This window comes from Helicoverpa zea, chromosome 4 (assembly GCF_022581195.2).
Source record: "Helicoverpa zea isolate HzStark_Cry1AcR chromosome 4, ilHelZeax1.1, whole genome shotgun sequence".
Classification (NCBI taxonomy): Eukaryota; Metazoa; Arthropoda; class Insecta; order Lepidoptera; family Noctuidae; genus Helicoverpa; species Helicoverpa zea.
Window position 1 is genome coordinate 5,310,305 of NC_061455.1, and position 22,365 is coordinate 5,332,669.

The following is a 22,365-nucleotide window of genomic DNA, read 5'->3' on the forward strand; positions in this document are numbered from 1 at the left end:
GTAGGCACTCTCTTATATTCTATTATGAACAACAGGAGGTTATTTTTTTTTCACTTTACCTATCATTAAACTTATTCAAAGCTTGAGTTAGTTAAGGTATGCAGGGTGAGTACCAGCTAGCATGTGGTGGTTTTATAAAGTCATTATTTGTATCAAAATCATTTTTACATACTATGTTTTCTGTCAATGTTACATATTGCCCGTTATACACAAATTGTATAAAACATCGTTGAAAAGTCTTTCTGACCCAAATATAACATGCTAGTGATTTTGTTTGTCATATGTGTAAAAAACATAATTGCAACAAATCCAGCGATACCGACCGACCAAATTATCAATCAGACATTGTGTAGAGGTGATCAAGTTCACAGACAGAACTGATGCTAGAATGAGCTTCGAAGCTCTGCCTGAGAGTAGGTACATGCAGACTAAATAGTCAGCCAACAGTTCACCTGAGTTTGGTAGGCATTTTTTTTCCAATTTATATCACAGTTTTCAATCGGTCTGATACAAGTTAAATACCTAATAACTGTATAGTGCATATTCACCTTCGTGCTGATTTATGACATCAAATAAAGTTTGCTCTAAAAGCTATTATATTGTTTTAAGTGAAAAGTACATCACTGTATTTCCCGTACTGCCCGCGTGGCCAAAATTGAGGCGAACTGATGACTAAGCCTTTATCTTTTCAAAGACAGAGGCTTAAAACATCAATCTATACTAATACAAGGTGTTGATTTGCATTTGTGCAATATTTCAGGAGCTTGACATAAAATACGTAAATAATCGATTGGAATTACAGTAAATGGGAAAGAGCTAACACGCGAAGCTTTTTTTGTCATCGCAATGTCATATTATTTCAGAAGTATCCCAATTTTATGAGTGTTTATGAATGATCGTTGCGTATGCTTCGTGTGGTTTTAAGGCCAGTTAGGCGTCGAAAAACTTGGGAGCGATCGTACGATGGCGCGATGCGTTTTTCATCTCACGATCTCACTTGCGAGGTTCAAATAGGATACTCTGATGAAATCTGTATGTTTGAACTCATCGCTCGACGAGAACGCATCGTGTCATCGTACGATCGCTGTCAATTAGGACGACGTCTTAGATGAAAAAGGAATCGCGCCATCGTACGATCGCTCCCAATTAGGACGACGCCTAACACACGCGCCGAGTTTAAATACGGCTAGGTGACATTGACAGATTTACAAAAAAAAAAAAACATACGTGCCAATATTTTGTTGAGTTGGGTTGAGAATCATTAGCATAATTAAGTCCTTGAATATTTCACGGATGCAAATCAACAGCTTGAATAATAAAGATGTTTTTTTTTATGACTTTGATTATATGAAACTTTTACCTACCTTACATAAAAATTCGCGGGTAGTTGCAAGGTCAACACAAAAATAAAACTGCTCTATAAATAATTTTAAATTTAAATTATATTATTAAAAGTAGCCTCTAAATTAATGTATATTACATTAGCCTGATTAAGTCTACCTGCTGGTAAAGTGTTTCTCCTACAAAAGTCTTCTATTTCAATATCACTTCACTATTTTTCTATTCTTCAACTGTCATTACACATCTTTACAACACAAATGGATCCAATCAACAACACCGTGAGTGGTTTGATGGACATGTTCCACAAGAGGATGACGGAGTTTGAGGTGCGGCTTCAGAAGGCTCCAGCAGATCCATCAAATACCTCAAACTTGGCTGCAGAGTTCACCGTCTTCAAGGAGTTCATAGCTCAGGCGCTCAACAGTCTACAGCAGCAAGTTGAGCTTCTTGCCAGGACTGTGGACTCAATGGAGATGCGCGGACGAAGAGGAATTTTGTTGCTGCATGGTGTCCCCGAGGAGAAGGATGAAGACACCGCAAAGGTAATTGTTGGAGTTGTCAAGGACCGCTTTAGGATCCATAGTTTTGCTGAAGATGACATTAAGCGATGCCACAGAATGGGAAGGTCTTCATCCACTACAAAACCAAGGCCTATCCTATTTAAGCTTCGGGATGTTGCTGTCCGAAACAATATTTGGTTTGAGAAAACAAAACTAAAAGGCACCGGCATCACTGTCTCAGAGTTCTTGACCAAACCTCGACATGACCTGTTTATGGCTGCACGGAAGAGGTTTGGGGTGACGAAGTGCTGGACGAGGGATGGGTGTATTTATGTATTGGCACCCAATGGCTCACGGCATCGCGTCACATCGTCTACGGAACTGAGCTCTATACTGTCCCGTGGTGGCACCAAGTCCCCTGAAGCGGCATCTACCAACGCTCCGCAGAAGCCCATCATCACCAGCAGGCCCAAGCGTGCTGCTGCTATTAAAAAGTGAAGTGTTTTTCACCCCCTGATAATGTGTTAAGTCCGAGTAATACTAGTTAGTTTTTTCTTCAGTTCTTTTCTTGTTGTAAGTACCCACTTTCTTTTAAATGTACTTCTTTTTCTTTTCGTTTTAATCTTGTTGCACTATTATTTGTCTTTCATTATAGATTTTAATTATGTGGGTGTCTGTTCTAAAAACATTTTGATTGACACTTGTCGTAATGACAGCTGTCATGTCATTGATGCGCTGACATTCTCGTCATCAAAATTTACTGATATTCTCGCTACGCCTTCTGCAACTTATTGCCCGGACCACACAAATCTAAAGATTGTTTTTATTTCTTGTTTCTAATTAATCTTGCACGACCGGCGGGTGGATGAGATTTTGTATTCTTCTTTTTTTATATATATATACGTAATATTTATTTTTTTATATAATTGTGTTATAATTTGTTTAACATATTATACACATTACACAGTATTTACTTATAATCTTATGTCTTCTTCGCGATACGATAGTGAGAGTTCTGAATCTGAAATCTTTTACTCAGCAAGCAGTAATGATGACAGTTTCACAAGCTTACCTTCACTTGCGGACACAATAGATGCGCAGTTCTCTGATGTTCCTAGAAATTTTAATGTTGTTCACATAAACGCACAGAGTATTCCGGCTCATTTTCCTGATATGCTGGCAAGTTTTGACTGTAAGAACGTTCATGCGATTCTTGTCTCAGAGTCGTGGCTCAAACCTTGTCTTCCGTCCACTGTTTACACTCTTCCAGGCTTCCAGCTTATAAGAAACGACCGCACAAGTGGTGGTGGTGGTGGTGTTGCCATATATCTGCGGTCATATATCTCGTTCTCCATTATTGATATATCGGCACAACCACCTCCATCAAACGCTGGTGAGCACCTATTCCTAGAGCTCACAATGAGTCACACTAAAATCTTACTTGGTGTATATTACTGTCCCTCGCTACGCATCAACTTTTTTTCCTCCCTCGAACGAATCTTGGAAGATTTTGCAACGTCTTACAGTCACATCATTATTATGGGTGATTTCAACACCTGTCTGCTCAAAAATGATTCCCGATCTGCTTCTCTTCAAGCCGTCATAGGTTCTAGTAATTTATCTATACTTCCTTTGAATGCAACACACCACTTTCCACATTCTACTCCTTCACTTCTTGACCTTATTTTCGTTTCTTCTCCTGACCACGTTGCCAAACATGGTCAGTGTTCGGCTGATGCCTTCTCTTATCACGATCTCATCTTCCTTTCTTATAAAATTCGTCCTCCGAAGGCAAAGTCAAGAGTCCTTCTGCAGCGTAATTTTGGTGGCATGGATCTTGAGAATCTCCGTGAGGATGCTGCTAACATTGACTGGGGAACACTTTTTACTTCGGAGTCTGTGGATGAAAAAGTTGAATTGTTTTCGCAACATTTAATTGCGCTTTACGACGTCCACGCTCCCATTCGAACTGTTAGAGTTAGGCATCTGCCATCGCCATGGCTTACTAAAGATTTAAAGTTGATAATGGCTAAAAAGGCAGCAGCTAAGTCTAGGTACAAGGCTCGCACTAACACTACAAACTGGGAAAAATACGTCAACATACGAAATCACTGCAACAAGGTGTGTAGGAATGCACAGCGCCAACACTTTCATACGTCGGTTGAGAACGAAGATCCAGCCAAAGTCTGGCGATTTCTTAGATCAATGGGGATTGGAAAGTCTCGTAGTGAAAATATTTCTCAAGATATTAACATCAACTTATTAAATCAACATTTCTCATCGTCGTCTAACTTTGACATAACAACAAAGTTAAATACTTTAAACCATCTTTCTAACATTCCATCCCCTGATTATTCATCTTTCGTCTTTAATCAATTTGCTGCTTGTGATGTTAAGAAGAGCATTACATCCATAACCTCCGATGCAGTCGGAAGTGACTGTGTCAGCCGTAAAATGATCCTCCCAATCCTTGATGAAATCCTCCCTGTCATATGTCACATCCTAAACTTTTCCATTTACAGCGGTGTCTTTCCAGAAGCTTGGAAAGAGGCCCAAATTATTCCTCTCCCAAAGAAATGTAATCCCACATCCTTTTCCGAATATCGCCCTATTTCCATATTACCATTCCTTTCCAAAGTCCTAGAACGTCTCATTCATAACCAGCTAAGCTCATTCCTATCCAAGAATAGACTTCTCAATCCTTTTCAATCCGGTTTCCGTCCTGGTCATAGTACTGTAACAGCCTTGGTAAATATTACGGATGACATCAGACTGGGCATGGAAGGTGGAAAGTTAACGGTTCTTGCACTGCTGGATTTCAGCAATGCGTTTAATACCGTTGACTTTGATATTTTGCTTGCCATTCTTCGCTCTCTTAACATATCTCCAACGGTCATTGATTGGTTTCATAGTTACCTGTACGGGCGCCGGCAACGTATTCGTATTGAAGATAAATATTCTTCATGGTGTGAAACGACTGCTGGTGTGCCGCAGGGTGGCGTGCTGTCCCCATTACTCTTCGCTATATTCATTAATTCAATTTCTTATAAACTACTTTCTTCCTATCACCTTTATGCAGATGATCTTCAGATTTATTCACAGGCTCCACTTGATCAATTAACAGAAGCTATTGAGACAGTAAATAAAGATCTTAATGAAATAGCTCAGTGGAGTAGGAGTTATGGACTAAGCGTAAATCCATTAAAAACCCAGCTCATTGTTATCGGTAGTTCACGGATGGTGTCAAGAATTGACTGGTTTCGTCTCCCGCAAGTCATTTTTGATGGCGTCCAAATACCCTTCAGTAAGAAGGTTAAGAACTTGGGGATATACATGGACTGCAGTATGTCTTGGGATTCACAGATGCAGGAAACCAGTAGGCGGTTATTTGCTTCTGCAGGATCACTGAGACGGCTGCGGAACTTTCTACCCACTGCCACGAAAATTGCGCTTGCACAATCTCTCTTACTTCCTATCCTTGACTATGCCGATGCCAGCTATCTTGACCTCAGAGTGGACCAACTAGATAAACTTGAGCGACTTCAAAATGTTTGTATAAGATTCATATTTGGTTTGCGCAAGTATGATCATGTTTCAGAATTTCGCACTAAACTCAAGTGGCTTCCTATACGACTTCGTCGGAATGCTCATATACTTTCTTTGCTCTATTGTATTCTCTTCCACCCTACAACACCTTCTTATCTTAAAGAACGCTTTGAGTTCGTATGTGACACCCACTCACGGTCTCTAAGGTCATCAGAGAACTTAAAACTGAAGATGCCGGTGCATTCCACGTCTTTTTATGACAAATCGTTTGTTGTTCAGGCAACTCGTCTGTGGAATGCACTGCCGGTGACTATCAGGCGCGCACAGTCTCTTGCTGTCTTCAAGAGTATGGTGAAGAATCATTACCTAGCTCTGTAATGCTGCTTCTCCTTCTTATGTATTTCTATTTTTGTTTTGTATTACTTTCTTTATATATGTGTATGTATTGTTTATTTGATTTCTTTGATATAAATAATAAAATAATATTTTTTGTACGCTAAGTATACTACCCGTAATGTATTTCTTTACAGATCGACTCCATCCAAAGGTTGTCTGGAAGAGATCACATTTAGTGATAAGACCGCCTATTGTACTCGTTTACTACTTGTTTGTTATGTCCTTCTGTTTGTTTGTTATTAGTGTACAATAAAGAATATTCTATCTATATGAAACTTTTACCGTAAGTTTTCATTACATTAAAAACTTTGCGTCCTTAAGAAGAATTGTATCAAAGTATAGCGAAATATAAGAAAGTATTCAAAGTCATGTCAACTACTTCGAAATAAATTTAGGGTAGCGAACTTTTCTGGGTTTATTATTTTAATAATTAAAATTTAGGCTTTAGGCCTGCTTGCCTGTATATACTAGGTAACAATTGCTGTCAAGCTCATCCAATGGAATAATGAGTTAAAAGTATAAAATAATGTACTGTTAATTTGTAGTTAAGTAAAGGCTTTCATAAAAAAACAAGTTATTATGAAGGATAACCCAATTTATTTTTGCAAACAATAATACATGTTTAGAATGGATAATTCCTTTTAGTGTTGATCCTGTAGATCCTTGATGATCTGTAAAAGAGATGCGATACTTAAAAGATACACCCTGGAAGAATAGTATTCAAAATGGTCTTAAGAAGGAAAGCCAAACTCATAAACTTATCAAATAGAGTCTTTCAAGAGGAAGGTTTATATGTAAAATAACATCCATTAAATAGTGGGGAAAAACTGTTATCCCGTGCGAAGCCGAAGCGGGTAGCTAGTTATTGTATATGATAGACATATAAAAACAATCTGTTTAAAAAAACTCCAAAAAAAATGAAAAGAAAAAGGAAAATAGTGCGTACCCAGTCTTGGATAACCGAACGCCGCCAATAGGTAATGGGTTTCCTCTACACAAGTTGAGGTTCAACTGGGTACTTGAGGAGCACGGGGCTGCATTCAAATTAGTATTGAACATTGAAGCTGCAAACAGCTCATAGGCACGTTCGTGGCTACAGGTATTGGTCAAGCAGCCTGGTTGATTGCTTCCGCCATTTGCGTAGATGTCTATATCTCCAAGGGCAGTGCCAATGCCATTAGAGAACAGTCCTGAGCCATCAGTGTGAATTACTTCGACGTAAGCAGCATCAGTTCTCCTCAGACGGGCGGAGTTGGCTCCCCATTGACTGCCTGATGGATCCAATCCTGTGGGGAAATAAAGGAATATGATTTTTTAACTTTTATTAAAGTCATTTAGAGCAGGTTAATATTATATGGACACAATACTTGGTTTTATGGTTAGAATTTTTCGGTTGGTATGGTTTGGTGATAAGTAAACATTTCGTTTTAACTTGGCAGCTTAAATTCAAAGGTTTAGGCACCGCTGAACACAAAGTTTTATTAATTATTAACCATGAATTTTATGAGGAAATGGTGGTTCTTACCGGTGATCCTGGCAACCGGTCCAGACGCCGCTGCAGCCACCTGTCTACCGGCAATGCCTACCACGTGAGCTCCGAGGCCAAACCCTACCAAATGCAATTTAGCCACGTCGGTTGCTGCCGGGAAGAACTTTATGATGAAATCGCCCAAATCCTTAGCCACTAGAGGTACACTTTCAACTGCGACTGAATAACTGTAGCTGGCTTCTTTCGACCAGTCAACTACAATGACGTTCAAAGAGGGGTCTTGATACTTCAGGATTGCTGAAAAAATAAGAAATTAATTTACTTAAAGTTTTGGTTATCTAGAGGGTGAGAAAAAAAATTGTCGTAAAGCATACCTCTCGTGTCATCTATAGGGTAAAGGCGGGATAGATGCCGCAGTGGGATAGATGCCCCATATTTAAAAAACCTAACTTCCCATGCTCGCCATTAAGAAAAAACCATTTAACTAGAAGCCACAAGCACCCCGCACCTAAGTTAGCCACGCGGTGTCGAGGGTTGAGGTCGCGTTTCGCTCGTGTGTGAATTCATCTCCGCGGCGAACTTAAAGCGAGCGTAAAATTTTTAAAGGTGAGTATTTGCTGTTGTATAACTTTATAAGTAGATATTAATTCCGTCAAATTTTTTATTACGTATGTATATTGTTTCATGAAGTATACATTTTGATGTAAATAGTTGCGCTATTGTATTTATTTATTTTAAAAAATACTAGGGCATATATCCCTGTCAAAAAGGATAGTTGCCCTGATTTTTTACGGTATAGGTGCCCCTAGGGGCATCTATCCCTCCATACACCACGTATACCCTGAATGTATTATAAGTGCTTTGAATTGTATTGTATATATGTATTTTTAATATATTTTAGTGTTTTTTTTATATTTTTAATGTGTTTATGTATAGGTATTTACACTTTTTATTGATTACGAATGATTTACAGTTCAAACAGTGAAGATGAAGACAATTCACCTAAGAACAAAGTTAAGGGAATGAAAACTAAAGGTTTGCCGGTAAAGAAGACTAAAAAAGATGGACAGGATGAGCCTAAAGATCCAAAAAAAAATAACTGCATAGAATGCTTCGAAAACTATGAAAAAACGAAGTCTAAATCCGACTGGATTCAATGTGTACTGTGTCAGTACTGGTTACATGAAACCTGTACACTTTTCAGAAATTTTCTCGAGATGTGGAAAACTTAAACCACTGTCCGGTTAAATATTATGATATATCGTGTTATTTTAGTTTTTTAAGAAAGAATGATTTTTATGATTTTGCATGTTGAAACTCAATAATTAATATTTTATAATAAGGGTTTAAAATTTAAAATACATTATTTTTGTTGAACAAAAACTTTTAGAATTTTATTGTGTTAATTTTAATTAATCTGATAATGAATATAAAAAGATTTTAAAAACTGCGAAATACTTTTCATTTCAAATAAAATAAAGTAAAATGCCCTTCATACTTAAACAGTATGAAGGGCATCTATCCCGCACCGTAGGCATCTATCCTCGCTAGTATTTTCAAGGTGGGGCAACTATCCATAGGGGTAGGCATCTATCCCCAAAAATCGAGGTCTACTAAAAGCTAAAATCTGCAAAACGTGTAGTATATAGGTCCAAAAAGACAAATCACATATAAACATAAAGGATTAAACTAGTTACATCCATAGGTGTTATTAATGTAGAACCAATATTTATTAAATTATAAGCATATTTCAAAAAGTGGGGCATCTATCCCGCCTTTACCCTATCAATAGAAGTTTAATACGAATTGATTAAGCTGTTTTACTGTGAAATTGTTTCCAATGAACGAACTTGGGTTTATTTTAATTATAAAGCAGAGTTAGGGCACTATATTTTAATACCACGATCTTAAATTAAACAAAACTTCAAAAATCAATTACAGAAAAAAAAACAATTATATAAAAAGTAAAATTGGCTATTAAATAAAAGTATAAGTAATTTAATTAAAAATCTTTCTATAATTACCATCTTTCACGAGTGGATTTAGTTGAGATTTTACGCTTCCACCATGCCCGTGGACCAATATAATAGTATTGAGGCCCGACATAAAAGCAGTTGGCAAGGTGGCATCTATTGTCTGCGGCATGTTCTGCGTAGCCCTAAAGAAAAACAGAATAATGAGTCATTAACTTATCATAAGCTCATTTATTTATCAGTCTTTTTATCGTTCCACCGCTGAGCACAGGCCTCCTTTTACACGGAAAAGGATAACTTAATGTGAGTATGATCTGAACGTTTTTAGAGCAGTCGACAGTTCTGTCATTCAGTACAAAAATTGCTGTTCCCTTGAAAATTGGCAGCTGTCAACTGCACAAAACATTCCGTACCTCTTTAACACACATAATTACGTAGGATTGTAGGTATCTCATGTCGGAAATTGGAATAAATTAGTTATGTCAAACTAACACTTAACACTAAAAGATTTCTTTGGAATAAGTACTTACTTCGTATACAGAACATAAGTATTCACCAGTTTAGCTTGTCCGTAGCTCACTGGAAATAAAATAGTACTCTGAGAAACATAATATGTAAATGACAATGTAGCTTCTGTAATGAGGTTATTAAATTCGATTAAAAGCTAAAATGTTCACGCACTGAAGTTACAATTTTATTTTCTGACTGTGACGTGATTTTTACACTACGATTCTATATTTTTTTTCTCGCTATTTACAAAGGTACTATCACTTCTTTAAAACTAAAAGCTACTGCTTAGCTATTTAGCTACACAATAATTATTTTAAAATCAAAGGTAAGAAAACTCCCTTACATGCTACTTATATGCTTCTAGTTTGTGAACTTTATTTAGCTTTTAATTAGGTATCTCACGTATTTTTTGGGAAATAACAGTTAAAAAAAAGTTTTATCCTAATAGTTTTTAATGAATGAAATGGCTTACCTGCCACAGCAGCCAAAATAATGGCTAACTTCCACATGATTGCTTGATTAACGCTCTGTGAACTGTGAATAATTTGCAAAATGGTTTGTTTTTATAAACGGCTGACTATTAGTCACTATTAGTCAAATCAGATTGTAAGATATGATAAAATAAAGTCCCATCTGACTGATAAATAAAAAACTATCTTAATCATCAAAGGTCATTAAAATTTTGCCGAAATATATCCGATGGTTGATTGTTCAAAATAGGGTACCGATAGTGATCGAGTAGATTTATATCGATCTGATGGAACATCAGTGTAATTTAACAAAGGATGATTATGATACTATATTTGTACACAATAATGCATTGTTTTTTTTGATGTAATAAATGCATTAATTTGACGCAGTAACACTATCTTTTCACTAACAAAAGCTTTAAGGAAACGGTAGTATTACTTTGTTTACGGTAGATGCAGAATTTTTTTTTCGGCGTTCACACACGTTGGATCGTTGGATATGACTTATGAAGAATGGTTCAAAAATAGGGGGAAGTAATTATATAGGAATTTCTCAAGTTCTTTTTTACTTTAGAAATGGTATTTTTTTTTTCTTCTGTGTTGACCTAATCAGCAGAACATTGGTGTTAAGTGATCGGCAAACAAAGACTCTTGTGTATCCAACGGTATATTATAATTGCCTTAAACTTATTTCGGTCGACTATTTGCACGAAACAGGTTATTTCTGGAACTTCTAAAGCGGAACCCAATAATATTTGCCATTAAAAGCCTTTATCTACGTAGGATTATTTCTTATTCAAATAAGGAATTTTTCGATGGAACAGAAAATACCACGCTTCATTAAGATCGACATCAATTCGAACGCAAATAGAAACTGGTGACAGTTATTCAGATAATTATACACATGTAAGATGAGGTCTCCTTACGTGTGTGACGATCAAAGCTATTACTTATGGCATTGTGGGCCATCTAATGACTTACCTGACTTTCCTGTAGCAACAGGCTGCGGTTGAAGCCTTGTAAAAGGGTCGCAACCCTTGAGCAATTTAGCCTCATGACGCCAAAAAGGGTGTAAGTCGACCCAGATGTAATTGCACATTGATACATTAACAGTCACATTCTCGGTAGCGTTATATTTCAGAATGTGTTCAGCAGTTTTTGAGAGATATTATGTCACCTTGCTTTTTATATGAAGACCGTTTAGTATTCATATTTAAATTCGATGTCTTTTTTCTTGTATAGAACAAAATTTTAACTCACATAAAGAAATAATATGATTTTATTATTTTAAGCTTTAATTGTACCTACAACGATTGACATGATTAATAAGAGAACCTGCAATTACTTATTGGCTATCCCAGTGAACGTACATTTTGGATTTTGCAGCAGACAGAGTTTTTAATAAGACTTCCAACACACTTTAGACATAAGCAGTTTTACACAAGCAATGTTACCAGTTCTATTTCAGACGCATAATATTATGCCGTTAAGATGAGGAACTATCTTGAATAGGGGATCCATTGTAGGTCAGTTCGGTCGCGATTGACGCATACACCAAGAAACTTGGCAATCACTTCATGTAGCTCTTCCAAGTGGTATAAGTTATGAGGGCCACTCACTCTCTGACCCAAAATTACTTGGCAGACTTGGCGTTGCATGGCGACAGTTCGATACAGACCAGAATAAGGATAAATAAGGATGGAACATTTATGATCCAACTAATTCCTTACTCATCAAATATTCTAAGAAGATTAATCTATATCTTTACAATAAGATAACAGTTAGATATTAGGTAATTACGTATGATCCTGCGTAAATGGTTTGGCCTTTTCTTTAGTCATCATTGATTAAATTAATTCCTAGTTAGTCCAGTACGGTAAGTCATCAGTGTATTAGTAAACAAATGTACCTATTCAGAAATGTATGAATGAAAGTAGCTTAAATATTTTTGAAAGGGCCGAGTTATTATTTAATTATTTTGTACGTACGTATATATATTATATCAACTAATAGACGCTTTTTAAGACTTTTCTCGTGGAAAAGAATCGACAAAAAATACCATGGATGCTTCCAAAATACTTACCATCTTGTTCAAGTACAGGATATTTTAAGGTAAGTAGAGTGAGGATCACTAGAATTTAGATATTCTAATTTAATCTAATCTGATTCTAAATCGAAATTATTGAAAAACTGTTACCTGATAAGCATTCATAAAGTGTATTCGATCGCCTAAAAAGTATTCTCAACAGTTGTAGACCGTATCGATACTATTACTGGTAATAAAGTCCAATAAAACTAAATTGATTGTTCTAGATTTTTTTGACGAAATCAGTATTTGTCTAGTCATGATGGTTTGTTTAGATAGGCTAGAATATTTTTGTAATTTCATGATCTAATCTAACTTTAATCTATTTACATTGTTGTAATTAAATATCTATGAACTTATCTATTTTACACACAAACATTGGAGAGTATTCTAGGCGGTTTCTTTAATGAACAAAATTCTTCCTTCTTCAAAAAAATATGTTAAAATTATTTTTTCTTCATATTATGAGAAAGAACATAACTTTTATAGTCTTTAAATTGTTAAAAGTTAGTCGAGACAGTGAGGGTTCATATTACGAACAGATTTCAAAGAAGTCTGTATTGTAGTGAAGGCCAACTTCTGAAAAGTTTCAAATAGGTACTTGTGGCTTACGCTTTCTGAAATAGTTACCGTATATATGTATTTACTTATATACCTATAGATAAATGGTTTGATGTAAGCTTTAACATATCATTTACTTACTTATCTATTTTATTGCATAAAAACAATTACAGGAAGTTAGATACAGATAAAATGTAATCAATTTAATTTTACTCAATCAATAAATCGCATAGAAACTTATTTACGTTTCTTTACAATTGTATATCTAACTAGAGAACTACTTATCTACGTAATATATTCTGAGGAGTGTGTTTGTTTGTTTAAACATACTTATCTCAGGAGCCGTTTTTACAAATAACCTCTCTATTTTCGACAGCTCATTAGCTACCTTTTATCACTAAACCGCATTAACCAGCCACTGTAATATATTACATAGTCGCTATCATTTCATATATGGCACAGCGTTAACCTATCATCATATAAGTATCATACTAGCTTCCACCCGTGGCTTCGGCCGCGTAGAGTTCGGATATATCGCGTTTCCAAGTGAATTCTTCATAAGTCCGGGATAAAAACTGTCCTATGTTCTTTCTCAAGGTCAACTCTACCTTTGTACCAAATTTTATTAAAATCAGTTCAGTGGTTTAGACGTGAAAGCGTAACAGACAGACAGACAGACAGTCAGAGTTATTTCGCATTTATAATATTAGTAGGGATAACTCCTAACCTCAATTTCGATGCACGTAGGTCGTAATTACGATTTGACTAATATACTGTCGTTACCATCGCTTCATAATCCTCTCGGATTTGGATCCAATCAATCCTTTCCAACCCAAATGTACGAATCCTTTTTCAATCAGCCAGTCTCTTAGTCACTCATTAAGCGAAATGGCGGTCAATTCCAAATGCCAGGCCGCTAAATATACGTTTAGCAAAGGAAACTAATGATAGAAAGAATAATTGTAACGTATTTAAAAATCCGAGTAATATAAAGATGTAAGTTTGTGGGTCTGTATGTTTGTTCCTTGATCACGCTTTAGATGAACGCATTTTGTTAAAACTTAGCGGTAACGTTATTTATTAATAAAAAAAATGCTTCATTATGCCACGCATTTTGATAAAAAATATGCAATAATATTTCTAACAAAATGCTGTGTTCTCCCAGATTGCAAAATACATATAATTTAGGTACCTACGTACATAATCAGACAGATGATACCTACATGCGGAAATTAGTTTAGCACAAATAAATGAAAGTCATTTAAATGTCAATGATGAAACGTCAATAGGAGATTGATAGCTTCATTTATAGTAAATCCAATACCTAGTTTGGTATCGAATGCCTAAATACAATCCAGAGTAGTTTTATTATCATTTTTAATGGGGGGAGGTTATTAGTTCGCGCATGCGTGTCAAAAGGTTGCGAGTTCGTTCCTGTTGGATGACCGCGGTACTCGGTAGTTCAGCGTTTGGTATCGTGGCAGACTGTCGCATCAACCAACTGTTCCCTCTTTGCTCTTCCGCGTAAAAGTTTTCTTTAGAGAATAGTACAAGTTCGGTAAAAAGAACGTTGCTAAAGTTCTCTATGACGTGTATTGTGTAAGTTACGTGGAGTACGTCAACATGAGGTGGTGTTTGACAGCTGTTTTGTTCCTCGGCTTAGTTTGTTCAGGTAAGTTTACTTTTCGTTTGATATTTTGTACTAAACTGATATACTATAGGGTAAGAGATTTATTTGTCTGTTTGAATTTGCTGATTTTGATCAAGGTTTTGTGGAAAATAGGCTCTGCGACTTTTTAATAGCAAGGCTGAGAAGGACTAGGTATATTTTAAGTTAATGAGTACGTAGGTAGGTATTTATTGACAACTCAAGGAAACTTGAGTGTATAAAAACTGACATACCTTAGTGTTGAGGCAATTATCAATGCCTTATAAGATAAGTCGGTAACTTATAGCAACCTTAAAAATAAAAATAAAACCGGAAGTAAAAGAAGTGTGGGTACATAACATTAAACAAATTCATACAAACATCAATAGAACTGTCTATTAACCAAAAAAATATAAGGAGTCTGTAAATAGATTAGATTAGTCTGTAGATAGTTCATTTTGTACTCGAATGATGTCAGTACACACATATGTACAAAATGAAGGAATATCGTAGTTCGATTACTGACATCATTCGAGTCACGTATATTTGTGAAGGAAGCCCCTCAGTGCATCCATCAGCGTCTAAAACCCTGAAAGAAATCATATTCTTACTCACTAAACCTTTATTTTATCTCTTCAATATTTTAGCTCCAATATATTTTCTCGACACACGTGTAGGTTTTTTTTATATCCGAAGATTGAAGATGTAAGAAAATATTTTTGGTATATAACCTTTTTTTGATTATGATGATGAAACTCAGAGAGTATCGGATGAAACAATTAGAGCTGCTATATGGCATTTCAGAATTAATCAAGCATAATGTATGACCACTTTAATGTATGGTTAGCCGAAAAAAATAACGGTCAATTTCATACTTTATATCTATGTTATTGGCATTAAAACTCATTATATTTAGGTAATACTATCCAAGTAAGACCCTACATTTGTAACTAAAAGGTGTTATATTAATATTTTGATTAGTTATTTAGTCAAATGTTAGCTGCTGACCATACATGGAAACGATACGTTCTGCAACTAAATATTTGTGGGCAGCACCAAATACATATCGCTTAATGGCTTGGATAAAATATTATCTCTACTGAAATATTTTAAAGCCATATTATAAACGTGGTAGTGTCACAATGGCGTCCGTATATTCCAGTAGAGAAAGAACGAGTAACCATAAGCGTATTTAATTGACAGGTCAGCCGGTGTGTCAATTATAGTTCGTTCAACTAATGAGGTTACGCACCAATAAAATTCATGGTGAATGACGCGACAACTCTATAAATATGATATGCTTACAAATCTTTGTCATCGTTGCGAATAAAAATCATCATGCTTTTGTCGTCCCACTGCTGGGCAAAGGTCTCCGCTCAGACGAGAAGGATTGAGCGTCAATCATCGCGATTGCTCAATGCGGGATGGTGATTTCAAACTTAACGTCCAGGGTTTTTTGGAGATGTTTTCCTTCACCTTTAGTAAGCCATCGTTGTCCGAGATATACTTAGAAAGTACTTATAAACCTAAAAAAGGTGCATTGGTACTCGCCTGATTTAAACACACTGATATTTTAGAGGTTCTTTATATGACTTTTTATTAAAAGTAATATATAAAATTCCTATTACGTTTATGTCTGTTTTTACCCCGGACCTAGCGTAAATCCCTTAATTTTTATCGGCGTTTTGTAGTGGGCGTCTGGTAAAACCGTAACCCCGCTATCAGTTTGGATTGCCCTCAATAAAGTCCCAGTAAATAGGATTTTCTATTTAGGATTTCTTTAGTCGTAAAGTGGAGTTGGAACTAAGCCTATTCGTAGTCATTTTGTGTGAGAATCAACTCGATTTTTTCGCATAAAGAGGATTTGACATTAGCCATTGATGTTACGTTTTCAATTTTTTAGTTCTGAAAGAATATTATGATTCTAAGAAGCCTTTTTACCTAGAAACCTTAAGATGTATTTCTATTAGTTTTATGTTATTGGGACTTATTGCCGAAAATAGGACTAACTGCTTATAATTTTCTTTACTGCGAAAGCTAGTACCCACAATGGAAGTTTTATGAATGAGTATGGAATTGAGCTACTAATTACAATAGTGGCTTCAGGAGTTTGAGCATAGTCTATTCAGTCACGCCCCAAAGTTACGCAATTAGTGGTATTGACAAAGAGCGGTAAGGTTAACCGCAGTACTGTAACCAAAGTTACAATTGACTGCTATAAGGGCAGTCCCAGTCTGGGTTATTAACTAATACATATATTCAAAACAATTAAGTTTAATAAACGTGATATTTTAATAACATTTCCCGTATTATTATAAACATGAGGTCAGTTTTGCGATAAACGGTTACTGATATTTGCAACATTGCTCGCTGGATTAAATGCTGATATGCATTTTATCGGATAGGGTATAAGCAGATAGTTACAGTCATATTATATTCACGATGGCTTAAACACCTCCAGAGTCTTCCTTATCCTTAATCACTATTAATTTAAGGAGATACTTAGAAAGGAAAAGAACGTTAAAATGTGGCTACGAACGGCGAGGTATTCAAGCAGAGTGCAGCAAAAACCACACATACCACATTTCTCTTCCGTAAGAAACTTAAATGTAAAAAGAACATTCTTATTTTATGACTTTATAAGGTACAAAATACTCTTAACAGCAATTTTGATAACACATCTCACACCAGCGATAAACGCGTCGAGAGCAACAAAATTTGTAATCAGGTCACCATAAAGGGACATAAAGCATCCTTGGATCTCGATAAGAGCATTTATCACATTATTTTATCACATTTTTGCCGGCTTCGCGGGAATTAACTTTAACATGATATTTCCCCATCAGTCGTAAAATGGGAGTGGTGTTGGCCAAGCCCTAAAGATAATCTTCCTTTATTGCCGGGTCAATGAAACTTTCCGCGCTGGCCCGCACATACCTGAAGTAATTGAAGCTTTCATAATCCCTTATTTGCATACCAACGATATGACAGTAAGATATAAAACGTTCAACACAAATTCCAAACAGAATTCATTCCTTCCGAATATCTTAACACTAAAGTTTCTGTACTTAAATATAATGGTAAATTTATGTTCTATTATCTTGACTCTCCTGTTCGTTTTATAAAGGTTCTAACCGTTAAATTTTACGACGGCTGTATCAATATTTTTACACTTATCCTACCATTCGATGCACAGTAATGTATGGAGCGGGCTGTGGTGCGCGTGCGGCTAGCTACCAACAAATTGAATTCATTTCAGTAGCCACACTTGTAATTGGTGACGTGCATTGGACGGCACAAGTGTTCAACTGTCTGTAGCATTACGAACGATAAAAATCTACAGAATCTAATTTCTGTCATACAATTTTTCTAGTAACAAACTTGTTTACTTCCCAGCGGGATATTTTATCTAATTATTTCTTGCTTGTAACTATAAACGTACATTTTATGATTGAGTATACAACTTTCGCGGATAATGCCCGCTCAGACACAGTCATTTATCTTTTGGTATGGTCTCGTTGGATCCCGCGAGAATATAAAGGATGAAGTCAACAATCAAATATATTTCTTTCACTTTCTTTTGCTTTCGTCTGATTCATCAATCATGGTGTGATTCATTCATTGCATGTTACTGTCCTGCATCTAAACTTGTGCTGCATGCATTTATCTGTAGGAACGTTTATATAGATGTGCTTAAATGGTGCAGTGAAATAATCTGAGCAGACTCAACTAGATTCAAAGAGTCACAATCTCTCGGGAGTATCAACACAACAAACAGACACTAATTAGTTGCATTGTGTTGATTATTAAGTCGACCTTGACCACTTTTAGTGTAGTCAATGTTTATCTCTCGTTTTACTAACTCTTCTTATCGTGTGAGCTGTAGGTATGGTTGATCACCTAATGAGCCCTAGTGTCAGGGTTTTCTCAATTCCACCTACCGGCCTCTGATGTGTCATTTTTAACGATGGCTGCTTTACGTGCCCTCTCACTCAAGGGCGTGTAGCTACACCAACTTCCTGACTCCGGTCTACTTTGTGAAAGTTTTCAAAAATCCAGAGGTCATCACATCACATCCAATGCGATTTCGACCCGACCCATAACACATCAGCTGCACAAACAGCAGGAGAGGTCATTCGATGATTTCCCATAAAAAAAGATAGCGGGCAAGGTGATACGCATTCTTTAGCTCTTATATAATTAAAACACTTGATATATATGGTACACGATCAACATAATTCAGGTTTTTAATGGTTATGCTTAAATAGAATCATATTATGAAGTTGACTTTTCAAAGGAAGTGTAAGTAAAGCATGTAGTTTTTTGTAAAGAAGCTAGTAGCAGTAAGCTCTAGTTTATTAGCAAAAGCACATAATATAGTTAAGTGTTGTTTACAACAGTAAATGAAGTTTGTTCGTTACCTAACGCCACGGTACTATAATTTGAACTAAAATTGAGAGCTAGTTCGCCTAGGAACATCGTATCGGAACATAATTTTCTGTTATACTGGAAAATCGCCGTAAATGTGTGCTCTTTTATTATAAAATACTCGTACTTTATTATTATGAGATTATTCTGAAATTCAAGATTAACATGCTCCTCACACATCTGCGTACCTACCTAGATGTAGGTACTAAAACTTCTTAAATTACTTATGCAGGTTTACGTAGTTAAATGTCATGAATAATATTTTGCACTAAATTATAATTGTATTATTATCATGTTTTATCTATGGTTATAACAAAGCTTAAAATATTATTGATTTTTTGGTTCAAATGGTTTGTCTGATTTAAATTCTTTCGGTGCTGCTACATTTTCTAAATATTCAAAATAGTTCTCAAGGGATGTGAAAGCTAGTAAAAAATCTCTTATGTGAAAAGTTCTAATGCCTAAAAAAATTGATGCTAAAAATAAATCAATGAAAAAGATTTAGTAATATAATTAAGCTATAACCAAGTTATCAGCCGAGGTCAAAGTAACTACGCTACGCGATAAAATATCTGCCAAGACTCTTCTCTTTCCCAAAATAGTTTGTTCAAAAGAAATACCGAACCGTCTCATTTATAATCTGTTGAAGGTTAACCATTACCTAATTTAATGTGAGGTCATGAATTACCACAACAATAGAAAATTGCTGAATGGAAATCATCCCTTTTTAGTTCAAAGGAAAATTTATTAAAGGAATGTTTTTCTAGCTTAAAAATAGCCTGTTTTCGATCCAGTATGGCAGCTGGTTGTTTATAAACTCGACTCGTCCCTCTGTCTTTATCTTATTACCTGTAAAATTTTGTCTCTGCCTTTTTGGTAACATTGTTACGAAAGAAATATATTTTTTTGTTCCATAGACAGCTATCACAATCAACATCTTCCAAGAACAGCTCGCAGTATTTCTTACTCCTTTGACAAGTTATGTATTAGCATACAAAATGGATGGATGCACTAGAAAAGTGCTTCCAAGAACCTTAGAACTAGACTGGCATGAGGAAGTCAACAATCCAGTTCTTTTTCTTTCACTCTTCGCGTGAAAGGAAAAACTTACAACAAATCGACACGAACTTTCAAGATTAGTGTTAGTACGGACAAAAAGAAGTTGTAACACTTCCTCCCATGGAGTGATTACTTAGCACAGTCAAACAACGAACACTCTTCAATAGAAATAAAACTTCGTAAGTCAAATAACGTATTAAGGGTTGGTTTTACGACTATTGTTTCGGAGTTAGGGATTATTTTACAGTTTTTGGCAGCGTTCCCCCGTTTCACGGCGGGAAAATTAATGGTGGTACTGCATTTGACATTTCCTACCATAACTTCGTATTCTGCCTATATAGCCTTTGTGGATTTTAAAATTATTTTAATTTTACACATTGAATTCGGAGCATTTCGGGGAATTATCTTTTGAGGCAAAAGCCTTTTAGGTCCATTTAATTCGTTTTCAACGAATTGCTGTTTCATTGTATGAATTCGAACACAGAGGGTACCATTTTACACACATTTTGATTTAAAAACTATACCTACCTCTTACAGTAACTATTTCTGAAAAGAATAAATAAAGAGTTCGTTGACTTCTTAATTCTCCAATTTAAACCTCCAAAGTCCAGTTTCTAACTATTCCCAAAGCACAATGAAATTTCTAGAAAAAACTCTGATTATTTTTGTTGGCTACGTATGGCTAACATAAAATAAAGAAATGAGAGCATACGGAATCGGAATAAGCAATCTAGGAATATAAAATATATTAGGTGCTCATTTCTTATTGCATATCGTAAAAAATTGACCCGCACTGCATGTTTGTAGAAAATATGGAATTTTCTTTATTTATGTATGATCAATACTCATAACATAATTTATAGAAGGAAGGTCGATCGTTAATTAATCAACTCTTATTTTTATTGCAATGACATTTATTGTTGAATATACCATTCAAAACATTAATTGGTTCTTATCACTAGTAGGTATTTGTTGTCGCTTTGCAATACAATTTTATGTTTCAACTAGCTTCCGCCAGCGGCTTCGCCCGCGTGGTGTGTTGATAAAAAGTAGCCTATGTGTTAATCCAGGGTATCACCTATCTACATACCGAATTTCAATCAAATCGGTCCAGCCGTTTTTGCGTGATTGAGTAACAAACATACATCCATACATTCTCACAAACTTTCACATTTATAATATATATATGTGTTTAAACTTACAGAAGATTTCACTTTGTCTATGTAGCTACCCCGAACATGGTTTACACGAAGACCTATGTTATGTACAAGTACGGATGCGAAACAATGTTCGATGGTGTGAACGAAGCTAGTTCACTGCACACAAATATTTTGTCCATATTCATAGTTCATGTTTAACCAAACTGTTGGTTTATATTCAAGTTCAGTAGAAAACGGTAGTACACAAAGGGCTTTAGAATTAACAAAGTATTAAGCAGAAAAAGTCAGATACTCCCTCACGCTGCAACCATAGTGGAAGTCACCAGTAATTTGATGATTTCCCCCACAAAAAGGGTACTTACTAAAAATAGTAAGTAGTTTTTATACTATTAATCAATTATTTCGATCTTATCGTTTTAAACCATAATAATATAGCATTACGTCAGATTGGCCAAGGACGAGAGGTGTGGCTATATCACACCCATGTTGCCCCGTTATGAAGTTCTTTACTATATAGGTTGACGGAACTTGGATACATTTCAAACCAGATTGATTCAAGGAAATGCTACTCTGAAAATGCCAATATCAGTTAGTTTATTTACTTCATACAATTTTATGTAAAGTAAACCCCATTGGTTAAGAAAATCGTTTTTGGAATCCAACCCCAATTTTTAAGTCCGATATTTCACTCAAAAAACTTAAGTTAAAGTACTTTTTCACGAAGTTCTCTGAACTTGTTAGTCTCTTTGTTCTTCGAAGACGTAAATAAACAGTAAATATAAAGCCAGTTGTGTCTTAAAGTTAATCCGGGAGTTATCCGACAGATAACCGACCTTTTTCTCGGAAAGAATTATCCGTGAAGAGTTATTGCCTACTATGTTAAGTATTTATCTATTGCATGTTATGCGTATAAAGGAAGTATAAACATTTATATAAACGGGATTTTTTCAAGAAAGTCTTGGAACGTTATTGATAATGAGGATGTTGAATGATTTTATCGAAGAGGATGCATTATAATTTTATTTATCGAAGAGTATGCACTATAATTTTATCATTTATTGTGATGTTTATTTAAAAATGACGTTGACACAAACGAATACACATAATAACCGTAAATTTTCTGACTGATTAACAAATAACAATAACAATATTTTATTACGGAATAGCAGGGTTAATATGACTTTAAAAATAAAATATT

At 35.5% G+C, this 22,365-nt stretch overlaps 3 protein-coding genes across 3 annotated transcripts in view; 2 read left to right on the forward strand and 1 right to left on the reverse strand.

Moving 5' to 3' along the window:
* The first annotated feature begins 1,535 nt into the window (after positions 1-1,535).
* Positions 1,536-2,497, forward strand: LOC124629804. The gene has a single exon (XM_047163367.1). The coding sequence runs from the start codon at positions 1,599-1,601 to the stop codon at positions 2,337-2,339; it is 741 nt and encodes a 246-aa protein (XP_047019323.1). The 5' UTR covers positions 1,536-1,598; the 3' UTR covers positions 2,340-2,497.
* A 3,863-nt stretch (positions 2,498-6,360) lies between these two features.
* LOC124629803 (lipase member I-like) lies at positions 6,361-10,808 on the reverse strand. Its single transcript, XM_047163366.1, has 7 exons — positions 10,665-10,808; positions 10,228-10,289; positions 9,776-9,824; positions 9,297-9,430; positions 7,309-7,569; positions 6,730-7,069; positions 6,361-6,454 (listed from the first exon to the last, which is right to left on the reverse strand). The coding sequence occupies exons 2-7, from the start codon at positions 10,262-10,264 to the stop codon at positions 6,406-6,408; spliced, it is 870 nt and encodes a 289-aa protein (XP_047019322.1). The 5' UTR covers positions 10,265-10,289; positions 10,665-10,808; the 3' UTR covers positions 6,361-6,405.
* Positions 10,809-14,269: 3,461 nt separating this feature from the next.
* Positions 14,270-22,365, forward strand: part of LOC124629907 (neural cell adhesion molecule 2-like) — a 127,031-nt gene continuing 118,935 nt past the window's right edge. Inside the window, exon 1 of the mRNA XM_047163569.1 lies at positions 14,270-14,544. Coding sequence (XP_047019525.1) covers positions 14,496-14,544 — 49 coding nt within the window. The 5' untranslated portion in view covers positions 14,270-14,495. The remainder of the gene's footprint in view (positions 14,545-22,365) is intronic.